The sequence below is a fragment of the Xiphophorus hellerii genome, chromosome 4 (assembly GCF_003331165.1).
Source record: "Xiphophorus hellerii strain 12219 chromosome 4, Xiphophorus_hellerii-4.1, whole genome shotgun sequence".
Lineage (NCBI taxonomy): Eukaryota > Metazoa > Chordata > Actinopteri > Cyprinodontiformes > Poeciliidae > Xiphophorus > Xiphophorus hellerii.
The window spans coordinates 31,359,894-31,371,809 of record NC_045675.1 but is presented as its reverse complement, the minus strand read 5'-3'; the positions used below and the strand labels follow the sequence as shown (position 1 = coordinate 31,371,809).

The window sequence follows — 11,916 nt, the reverse complement described above, 5'->3', positions numbered from 1 at the left end:
AATTTTGGCTGAAATGGCTCTCCATAGAAATGTGTCTCCACAGTGTTGTACAGACAAGAATAAAACCATTTGCACATGGAATTAAAAAGCAAAGAGAAGCAGAGGATTTCCACAGAAAGAACTGTTCTTGGATCTGTACTTAATATATCTGGGACATAATGTCATATTTTGGTTTCCTCTTTGTCACCCATTCAAATGTTTCTGGGGGTTTCTGTGTTTTTCCCTCAAACAACTTCCTACAGAAGTGTTAATTCCGCCTACCTTCTGCTCTGCTCTGCTTCCTGCCGTCACATTGGTTGCTCTCTGGTATCATTTCACATAAAACTGTAACAATATCTCAGCGACATGCAGAGGTAAGGCTATGATGTTTCTTAATGTTCAGCTATAAGGACGCTTTTGGGTGTATTGATGCAGAAATCTGACCTTATCTGTGCTTGTTGTTCATTAATCTGCACAGGAAATGTCTGTGGTGATGCAGAGGCTTTAATTTGAAGTGTGACAACTCGCAGTTATTTCTGTTGGAAGGCCGTGAAACTATTTTGAGATGATTCTCTTACTTTTAGCAGAGAAACTCAAAAGCATTTTGAATTGTAAGTTTAGGAGATCTAGCTGGTGGTGTTTAGTAAATTGATGGAGCTTATTGAAAACAGAGAAATCAATCAGGTTTACACTTGGCTGAGAGGGGTGTGTGTGTGTGTGTGTGTGTTTTGTTTGTTAAATTAAACCTCGACTTGCTGATATTTAATCAGAAATCATTTCCAAAATCTCTATTTTTACCACCTTGGTCATTGATTCTGCTACGTATTTTAATGCAAACAGTGACATCATAACACTGAAAAGGTTTTTTCAATAAGTACAACAAACCACCACAGCAGCGTGGTGTTACATTTCATCTCTCTGTAAATCTGTAACATGTTTGGTCATTTGAATGAACTCTTGGCGTCAATATCACAGCAGGTGTATCTCCTGATTGGTTGAGGTGTCTTGTTTTAGCAGCAGCAGATGAACAGATCTCACAGCAGGAAAAAAAACAGATTTCTTGTGAACAACGCCTTTCCAGTACGGTCAATTCCCAGCAATCAACAGCTGATCACACACTGTTTGTTTTTCTCAGGGCCGGAAACTAAATTGCACTCTTGTTTTTCTGTGATTTTAAAGTTTTGACTAATACTTTGGCATATAACAGAAATTCTGTGGCACAAAAATTTAATTCACAAACCAGAAATTAAATATGATTTTACAGTGATAAAACATGAGCTTTGTTCAGTGGAATAGTCCTTTACTACCCTGACAATCCAGAAGTTGACTTTAGCGTTGAGGAATAGTGGCACATACTCATAAAACCCAACTTGAGGTTTGTACTAAAACACCCAGAATGTTATTTAAAAAACAAAAAAGAAACAGACAAATCTAAGAATTTGAACTTCTGAAAGCACAGAATCCTAAAATTGGAAACATGTAGGAATCCTGACTGCTACTTACCAACAGGACAGATAAAGTCTGCATGTCTTCTTTGTTGGTTTACGTTTCTTTTTTGATCTTTTGGATTCAGTTTTTAGTTCAATCTCTAAGGAGAAATTTAAGGAGGAATTTTGGGAGTGAAACTCAACACATATGGAATTTTTGTTCAAGGTTTTCTGTTTCTCTGTATTTCGGACAGAACCTGCTCAGTGTCCAGCACACACACCTCTTGATTTGTCAATGTCAGATTTATTCATGTAGCACTTTAAAAACAAATGTAAAACTGCACCAAAGTCCTGTACAAAAACACCAATAAAAACTGAGTATCAAAATAAATGCCAAAGAATAAAAATGAGTTTTGAGAAGCAATTTAAAATGATCCAGGCTGTGGGCAGATCTAATTTGGAAAGGAAGATTGTTCCATAGAAGAGGAGCAACAACAGAAAAAGCCCGATCTCCTTTCCTCCTAAGTCAGGTCAGAGGAACTGTCAGTAAAAGCTGATTATTTGATCGTAGGGTTCTGGACACAGACTGAAATTTTAAAAGGTCCCAAAGAGAAGGGGGAGCTAATCCATTTAAAACTTTCTAAGTTAATAAAAGAATCTTAAAATCTATTCGATAAAAGACGGGCAGCCAGTGTAAAGAGGCCAGTATGGGCCTTATATGGTCACGCTTCCTGGTTCCTGTAAGAAGTCGTGCTGCTGCGTTCTGGATGATTTGAAGTCGCTGCATCTGTGATTTATCCAGGCCTCTATCTAATGAATTGCAATAATCCAAACGAGATGTAATGAAGGCAAAGATAAGTCCTTCAAAGTCCTTAAAACAAAAACAAGATTTAACTTTTGCTAAAATCCGCAGGTGATAAAAACTTGATCTAACCACAGAGCTAACTTGTTTATCTAGCTTTAAACAGCTATCAAAAGTAAAACCAAGATTCCTAGCAGAGGGCTGACCAAACCGAGCTAAAGAACAAAGAATCACATCTGGATTTGTAGTGTGAAGACTCTGACCAAATAATATAACTTGAGTTTTACTTTGATTGAGGTGAAGAAAGTTTTGTTCCATCCGAGATTTGACTTCAGCTAAACTATCAATAGCTGAAGAGATTCATTTTATAGTTTAAGGGGCATATAAAACTGGACGTCATCCGCAAAGCAATGAAGGGAAACGTTAAATTTATGGCCACTCTAACCACAGCATGTTTAAGAATTGATGGGACACAACCTGACTGCAATGAGGCATTTATCACCATTAAGATAAATGTCTTTTTTCAGACAAGTAGGAAGACAAGCCACAGGACAATCTGATGGCCGCAGATGCTTAATAACTGAGGTCAGTTCATCTAAAGAAACTGGCTGAAAATGCTCCAGAATAGCTGTGCATTGTGGCATTTCTTGGGAATCTAAATCTACCAGGGTATTCGAGCCTCTAAGAGCTACAATGTTTTCTGTGAAAAACTTAGAGAAAGCCTGCTACGAAACGAAGACACCATCCAAGTCGAGGAGAGCCGGCGAAGAAATGCCAAATACGTAGGCTTTAATCCTCACCGCCAGTCCTCCACGTTTACCACGTCTTCCACGGAAACGCCTTTCTGGGATCAGATGTGGACTCAGCAGCTCAGTAGGGATGTCAGTGAGGGACTGGAAGCCTCGGTTTCTCGGACCCAGACCATATACAACATGTAGACCTACCAGAGTTTTAATGTCCAGAAGTGCTTGACGGTCGTAAACAATTAAGGCACTAGAGCCTAAATGTACAAATAGAGCAAAAAGAGCAAAAATAAAGTAGAGAGAGTGAGTCGGACAGCGTGCCGAATACACTGGCGCCATCTTCAACTTGAATCTTTTTTCTTTATTTATTTTTTTAAACCAGATTTAAACCAGAACATCTGTGTTTTTGACAGAAGGACTTTCTGGCTCGTCCTGCTGGTGGGATTTTATACCATGGATAGTGAGACTCAAGTAAACTGTAATCACACTGATTGTTGGGGTTACTGCGCCAACTTTACACATCGATCAGGTAAAGTTGCTTCATTTGCAACATCGAATTGTTCCAAATGATTACTTTGACTGGGCCACTTGTTATCTGTGGCTATTTATGTCCACACTTTATTTCATGCATCTTACAATTATCAACTTTACAGTTGCGAAAACTGAATGCTGCATGAGAAGGTACAGCCAAGGGATAACGAACTGGAACATTTTCAAGTAAGTATTTTCATTCTTTATCATGAACAGAGTCAGTGGGTGTGTGTGGATCAGACAGTGTATTTCTGTGCTGTCTATCTTTATATCCTCTCTTCCTTTTCAACCAGGGCAACTCAAACACTCGAAAGTATTCTGGAGGAAACGGAGGTGAACCAGATCACAAATATTTCTGTTCCGTATTTAGTGGCCCTCTTACAGAAGCCGCCTAACGACTCCAGGAGTATTGAGATATACGCCAACAGCACTCAGGTGAACATGTCTGTGTGTCTGTTCTTAACGGACAGATTCACGGACAGCGGCATGGACGCGGACTGCTGGCGTACTGAGCCTTCAGTGTTTCTCTTGTTGTTGTTTCTGCTTCTGGTTGCAGGCGACATCAGACGTAGACGTGTCCAACAGAGCGGTGAGAGTTCAGCTGCCGGCAGAGCTGCATGCTGGACTGAACAGTAACATTGTGTTCTGCATGATCCAGATGCCAGACAATGTGAGACTTTTATGTCACTGACAAAGCATGCATAAATGCATTTTTGCATTTATGGTGTTTTTGCCAAAAAATTGGATGTTGCTAAAATTGCAACATTTGCAACATCTGCATGTTATAGATGTTCCCCTGCTTCAACACGCTCCATTCAGATGATTGCAATTCAGCAAAACCCTGTAAATCAGCCATCAGTTGAAATCATGTGTGCTGAGGCAGGGGATTGCCTAAAACATGCAGGGCAGTGTGCCTCGAGGACCACGGTTGAAAAAACATTGAACTAACCAAACCCTTTAAAAAATTGTTCCCCCCTTCACCTGTGGGGGCGCTGCACCAAAAACCACTGAAGGAAACGACACAAAAACCTCTAAAGACGCTGAGCGCAACTTCCTTCTTCCAAAAATGTAAACGAAAACAGAACAGCACGAGATTTTAGCGGTTGTAGGATTTCTCTTTTGTTTTTGGTAAAACACCACGAGCCATTTCTCCTGCTAGCCTAGCATGTTTGCTTTGGCTGAATTTACCCAGAATGCCATGCGCTGTAGTCCACTTACTGCTTATTTAGCACTCTTCGGTTTGCTTGGCTTTCACATAATGCATCACCAGAGTTCACTTCAACTAAAGCAGGACCTAGGTTTGCAGCATTTAACATCATACATTAGCGCAAATATTGTAAAAATGTCTTTCATTTCTAAATTGGCACCAAAAGAATCTTAGATTCTGCTTGCGAAAAACCACTAAAGCAATCACACAGTCCTGGAAGAACAGCTATTTATTGATGTTTTAACAGTTTAATTAGTTTTATCAATATATTTTGGCACAACCGGCTCTTTAGGAACATTCATGTTTTTGATACGTCCCCAAAATGAAAACTGTGAAAATGAATGTGACACCCCTGCTCTACATGATCCATCTTTCTAAAAATGTTATTCAAGAAAACTTGTTTTATTAAACCGGACAAGAACCTGCAGCAAAGCTGGTGACCAGCTGATGCATGTATGTCGGGCACTGAGTGATTTTGTATAAAGCAAACAAATATGGAGAACAAAAAACAACAATTGTTTCTTAATGTGAGATTTTTTTCAACTTCAAATTGTTGCTTCTCAAGATGGCGAATGTATCTTTACTGCATTTTTAATAGTGGTTAAAGATTTGGTGAAACTGAGGAATATTTCTGTTCATGCACCCTCTCAAGAAAAAAAAACTGAGCTCAGGCTGAATTTTCTTTCTTTCTTTTTTTAGCTTAGATAAATATAAAGTAGGACTGCACACAGTGGTGTAGGGCTCTGGTTTGACGTTCAGGAAGTCGGTGTGCATTTGCTTGGGGGAAGGGAGACGTGTCAGTTTCCTTCGAATTATATCCTCCACTAAGTTTTCACATCATAATAATCTGTTGCTACAGACAGAATCTATCTCTGGTAACCAGAATTCTGACCAAAACCCAACAATTACAAATTTCACCTGCAAATGATGCAAAATGACACACTGTAAATGACCATTTAACGTACATCATTATTTTTGACGATAACAATTTAAAAACCAAAGTTTATTTTACTTTGCAGATTTCCCTGCCAGGCTTGCCGAACCTGTCCGACAACAGGCTCGTCGGAGTCAGCGTCGGCAGGACTGTCGCCGGACTCAAGCCACGCGTCAACATCACTATGAGCATTGCATCAAGCATAAACGTAACTGATTTTATTCCCCTGCCCTTATCATAAAGCTGCAGGTTATGTGGCAAGATGTTGCAGGAAGGAAGATAATGATGCCATCTAAAGCAGAAATAATGTTGTTTCAGGAAAGCCTGAAACCCCAGTGTGTGTTCTTAAACATGACATCTGGTGGTGAGTAGCCAGCAGTCATCGTCGGGTTCAGCTCTGATGTCGTCAGTGTGACAGGTTTCTCTCTCTCAGATGTTAGCACACGGGGCTGTGAAGTGGTGGAATATAACCAGACGTACGTCACCTGTTCCTGTGACCATCTCACATACTTTGGCGTGCTCCTGGTAGGAAATGCTTTTTGTGTTTTTAATTTCATGAACACAGGTTGTGCAGACCACAAAAGGTCCAGTTGAAACATCGCACCATCACCTCACCGCTTTGCCTTAACAAAGGCGTCGTTTGACAGAGGTTCAACAGAGAGGAGGCCGGAGCTGGACTCCTCTCACTGAGATAGTAACAATGACCTTATGACCCTTTGCCATGAAATCCTTAACAAGACTTGGCGCTATAAGTTGTACAGCTCCACAATCAGAGTTGAATTTTTCACTCATTTCAGACATATATTCTTAGATATTTTACATGTTGCTGGTTTCTGAACCTGGTGACTGTATGATGTTTTCTTATTCTTGTGTTTTCATGATGTAAAGCTCTTTGAGCTGCCTTGTTGCTGAAATGGGCAACACAAATAAAATAGATTGATTGATTGTATATCATTGAGAGTACAGATATTTACTTATTCATCTTCAACAAGCCATTCTGTCTGAAAGATATGAACTATTGAGTGGAGTTAAGATCTTTTATATAAATAAAGAATTGCACATACTCCAATATACCAGTAGGGAGAGCTATTTTGCATCAACCGAAGAGATGGTCTCAGTAAATGATCAACATAAAGATAACGGTACCCATGATTCCTTGCACAGACGTCTGATTCATGCTGCTGTTTGTTAAAAATGCATTTCAATTTAATTATGCAAACCCAGATGATTTTATCTGTATGAATGCAGAATGGCGGTTCATCATTATTTCTTATATAGTGTTTGTATGATGAAACAAAAAAAAAAAAAAAAATGCGAAGATGGGTTGAAATGATTCAGAACTAAAACCAGAGGAGTTTAGATTTTATCAATGTAAAGCTTATATTTTCGACTTTAATAGAGTATTTATGTTTTTTTTTTAAATTGTTTTTTGGTTTCTCCGTTGTAATGTTTTCATAAATACTATGTAATTTAAATGAAGACCTCCTTATACCAGACAAAGGTAGCAAAGCAAATTGTCACTGGGATGTTAGAAACTCAGACTATAAAAAATAATGAAATAAGATCCTGTATTTTAATGCCAATAATCGTTGTGACCAATTTGTAAAGTTTATGTCAGCTAAAAATGCTAAAGTGCACCTACCATACATAAAATGATCAACAGCAAAATGACAGAGTTTGTTTTTACCCACAGGTGTCTGCAGACCTCTCACAAAAAGACGCTGAGATCTTGTTCTACATCACCTACATCGGCTGTGGTATCTCTCTGTTTGCTCTGGTCGTCACTGTTGTTCTCTTCATCACAAAAAGGTAATGTGTTCTTTAAACAGCCTGCAGTCTTTTTGTCAGTTATTGTTTTATGAATACCTGCTGGGTGAGGTGTGGCATTATTAGTGTTGTCAGTCGATTCATTTGTTCTCTGTAGACGGCAAAGACCCTCAATTTAGCAATTATTTGTGTCCTGATTTTTGTACTACTCAGTATGGCGATGAAATCTGTTCAGCTGTTCTTGTCTTCTGTGTCTGACAGGAAACTCAGAGCAGACGATTCCAAGAAGATCCACATCAGCCTGGCAGTCGCTCTGATCCTCCTCAACGTTCACTTCCTCTCCAGCCAGGCGGCGGCAGCGTCGTCCTCCACTGAGCTTTGTCTCTATGTGGCTCTTCTTCTTCACTACTCCCTGCTGGCCTCTTTCACCTGGATGGCCTTGGAGGGCTTCCACCTCTACCTCCTCCTGGTCAAAGTCTTCAACGTCTATGTGAGGCGATACCTGCTGAAACTCAGCGTGGTGGGATGGGGTGAGTGGCGTCGGCTGAGTCTGGAAGTTAATGTCTGCAGCCTTAAGCTAAGGTACCAGTTGTTGTGTTTCAGGTCTTCCAGCGGTCATTGTGTCAGTGGTGGCGATCATAAACAAAGACATATATGGTCGTACATCTGTGGACTCGTCCAATAGGACTGAAATGTAAGAAAACACATGCTAACTGTTTTGCAGCTACTTTTTGTTGTGTTTGCACGTTTCAACACGATCAGTGAGTAAAACCACGGGGTAAACATGAGGCTACCCAAACTCTACTTGATATTTTCCTTAAACTGATGAACTTGGGTCGTCTTTTTGTTACACTTTCAGTCTCCTCAATAGATGTGATTACAGTCTGCATTTTTATTTTGTATATGAAATAACTTTAAAAAAAACTTTCTTTGCTCCCTTTGTGTGTAGCTGCTATATAACCGATGACAATGTGAAGATGGTGACCACGGTGGGAGTGTTTGTCTTGGTGTTCATCTTTAATGTGATCATGCTTGGAGTGGTAATCAAATGGTTCATGGGGGTGTACATTCGCAAACAGGTAATTGTCACGTAGCTACTTTGCATATACAACCAACAGATTGCTTTACAGGTGTTGCCAGTGAAAGTTGTCATCCAACTGTCATCAACATGTGACTTTGTCCGATGAAGTATGACGTAAATAATTATGTTCCCTGAGTATAAAGGTATGGTAAGCTCAAGGTTCTGCCAAAACTCTTATTTTGAAGTTGTTGAGTTGCCCTGTCCTGCTGACAGAGGCAACATTCAATAAGCCTACGGCCTAGATCATACACAGCCACATATCTGAGAAAGCAAATACATTTTTATGCGCGTTGGCCTTGGTAAAAACTGAATTTATAGATGGAGATGATCAAGGCGGTGAAATGTGATACAGGTTCGACCACACATCATGGATCCAAAGCATTTTCCATCCTCACTGCCAAGTCTGAACAATCACAGCATGTTGACATGTAAATGTGTTTTGAAGGGAAATCCAGAGAGTTGGGTAAATTTGGTTCGTATTCAGCGTTGTATTTGTGATAAACAGAAAACTGCTACCAAAAGACGTACGGCATTGTGGTGGAGCAGGCTGTCTGGTAAATAAACTTCTTGAACAGTTTTAGTCTTAAATCTTCTGTCTGTAGCTGCTGTTTTGTAATCAGAAAGGCGAATCTTAATAACAAATATCCAGAGGAGCTGTGAAATATAAATGTGACCAATCATCTAGGTGGATTTGGAACGGTGGCCTGTTATTGGTTCCTGATTTAAACCAGATTATCCGACTCAGAGACCCAAGATGATTCCCTCAGTACCAATCTAGCACAAAGTTACAGGTTGTTATGTTAAGGTCTCTTCTATTTTTTGCATTGTCTTTAAACTGCTGTGTTTTTTTTTCTCTCTCTCTCTCCCTGTTCCCGTTTGGTGAATCAGCGCAGTCAGAGTGAACGAAATGCAACCAAGAATAAAATTTGCACGTTGCTGGTTCTCATGGTTCTGCTTGGCCTGACCTGGGGTCTGATCTTCTTCTCACTGGGCCAAGTGAACACTCCTGTCCTCTACATCTTCTGCATTGTGAACTGTCTTCAAGGTCAGCATCTGTCTTCAAGCGATCAGGTGAAACCTGATCGCTTTACTGCTGGGACGCTCCAGCAAATACATCTCAGTTTGAATTAGGGGTGTACACATAAGTTAAGGTAACAGGTCATCTTTTTGGGGGGGTCAGAAGTCACAGTGGGCATAATGTAAAACCACATCCAAATACTTGGTTGCTTATTTCTACTTTTTTTTTCTTGAAATTGCCCTTCCAGAAGCAGGAAGTTAACACCAATGCTGGTTCTTGGGGTGATAAGTGTTCCAAAGTGAACAAACACGTTCTGTGACCTTCTACCGTTTATGGAAACATTCATGAGCTTTACTGTACTTCTACTGCTCCATAGTTCATTTTTACGTGTTAATTCTGACACAATTGGCTGGTTTCTTAGTGACCTTTGCATGAGCCTGACCTCCTGCTCACTGTGGACAATCTGAGCTTATTTTTTCTCTCCTTTGTGTTTTTCTAGGTTTCTTCATCTTCTTTTACTTTGTGTTGACTCTGAAAAACACCAAAGACTCAGCTACCATGCCAAGCACTGACATACAGAGTCACTGCCCCAAAACCTGAACCCAGAGGAGGAATTTATGTTTGGGGGATTTTCACCCTAATGCTACTTCAGATCTTGTTCTTAAAGCGACACTGTCATGTAAAATTGACTTGTTTTTTTTTTTTTTTTTTAGCTTTAGATCATGTTATAATGTTATTTTTTCATCAAAAACGTACATAGAGTGTTTCTTTCATGCATGTTTGAGAAATAATTTAATCTCCATGGCAACCATTCAGCTGTGCAAAACACTTGGAGGGACCTATCCTCAGAGCTGCAGTTTCCAAGCTTCCGCCTCAAAGAGCATCCCTCCTCTGCAACTCCTCCATCAGCTCCTTCAGACTAGCCAGCAGCAATTAGCCAACACCTGGTGGATCTGCACATCTGCTGAGATCATTATAATAACCCTGGTAAAAACGTTGTTAAACGGTTAATAGAGGACCAAGTGTTGTAATGACTTCTTGAAGATAGAATGTTGGAAAGAGCAGGACTTTGTTAAAGAGACAGGAGCCCAATTTCAAGGTGTCAAATTACAAAGTCAAATTTCTTTGAAGTCATATTAGACATGTACAGCATTTTCATAACAACTGAAGGTAACATACTTATTTAATTTTGCTATAAAATGGTTAAATGGCTAGAAAACACAAAATACTGCCCCTTTAATGTAACATATTGCACAATAGAAAGCAATCCTTCTCCTAACGGATATTACATTTTCTTTTTAGGCTTGTGGTAAGTCCTGCCATGGATTTCTCCCTTTGAAAAGAGAAACCTATTATTTCCAAAGGAAAACTTCATATGCCATTCCACCCAGTACAGGTTGTAGTGTTTATCTCATGCAAATCCCACATAAACACTCTTCATTGTAACAGAATAACAGACCAAGTGAAAAGCTGGAAGTTTTATGATCAATATGAGGAACAAACATCTACAGTATTGCAATACAGGTGTTATAATGTAATGTAATATGTTAAATATTTGTTGTAAAACTGCATCAAAAAAGATGATTGTGTGGTAAAGAAATATTTCTTTTTGGAAAAGGCAACGAGTTTAAAGTTTTACATAAAAGCCTGTCTATAGCTCATTTCATACTTGCATACTGTAGACAAATATCCCATTAGTTATTCTTTTTTTATGGTGGCATAGAATTATTAGTATTTTAGGTTTTTGTATATATCTGATGTAGTTGTAGTCTTTACAAGATTTATACATTATCTCTTAATAGGCTGTTACATTTTAGACTTTAGTGGTAGAAAACTGCTTTAAGCATAAAGACGTAACACAGACCACAGGTGTGTAAAAATATTGTTTACACTTTTAAATAAAGTATTACTAGTTCTGCAGCAGGTCTTTGGATTTTGGTGTGTGAAGTGGAACAAATCTGATAAACAGTTTAATACCTGTGAGAGAGGATGAGGGTTAATTACTGAACTAACTCACATTATGAGCTAAAAGCTTTCATGTGAAGATTTCTCAATTCCTCCACAGACAGAATCAGAGCAGCACTCTGAACCTCTGAACCAGTCAGAATATGTTTGCTGTCACCCCAAACAATATTTAGTTTTTTCTAATATATCACACAGAGAAAAGCAGTGGAGGTCCATTTTTCAGTCAGATTTTTTACCATACTTATTTACTTATTTACTTATACATACTTATTAACATTCAAAAATGTAATAGTTTTGAGCTAAATATTCAGTTTGCAAACTAAATATTTAGTACCCAACTAAACATAAGTCTGAGCTAAATATTTAGTTTATAAACTATTTAGTTCCAAATTAAACATTTCATTTCCAAACTAAACATTTCATTTTCAAACTAAATAATTATTTTCCAAATTAAATATTTTG

General features: G+C 38.9%; 1 protein-coding gene across 1 annotated transcript; it reads left to right on the top strand.

Annotated features, from left to right (window-relative positions):
* Positions 1 to 245: 245 nt before the first annotated feature.
* Positions 246 to 11,409, top strand: LOC116718465 (adhesion G-protein coupled receptor G2-like). Its single transcript, XM_032560445.1, has 14 exons — positions 246 to 353; positions 3,365 to 3,480; positions 3,605 to 3,668; positions 3,776 to 3,917; positions 4,039 to 4,152; positions 5,709 to 5,831; positions 5,942 to 5,987; positions 6,057 to 6,148; positions 7,317 to 7,432; positions 7,652 to 7,920; positions 7,994 to 8,084; positions 8,340 to 8,469; positions 9,360 to 9,516; positions 9,989 to 11,409. Exons 1-14 carry the CDS (start codon positions 346 to 348, stop codon positions 10,087 to 10,089), a joined length of 1,569 nt encoding a protein of 522 aa, XP_032416336.1. The 5' UTR covers positions 246 to 345; the 3' UTR covers positions 10,090 to 11,409.
* Positions 11,410 to 11,916: the final 507 nt, after the last annotated feature.

Bases quoted from the DNA above. Each gene is read 5' to 3' on its own strand.
- LOC116718465 (XM_032560445.1), top strand. The intron at 3,481-3,604 runs GTAAAGTTGCTT...TCAACTTTACAG, and splicing joins CAACTTTACACATCGATCAG to TTGCGAAAACTGAATGCTGC. The intron at 6,149-7,316 runs GTAGGAAATGCT...TTTTACCCACAG, and splicing joins CATACTTTGGCGTGCTCCTG to GTGTCTGCAGACCTCTCACA.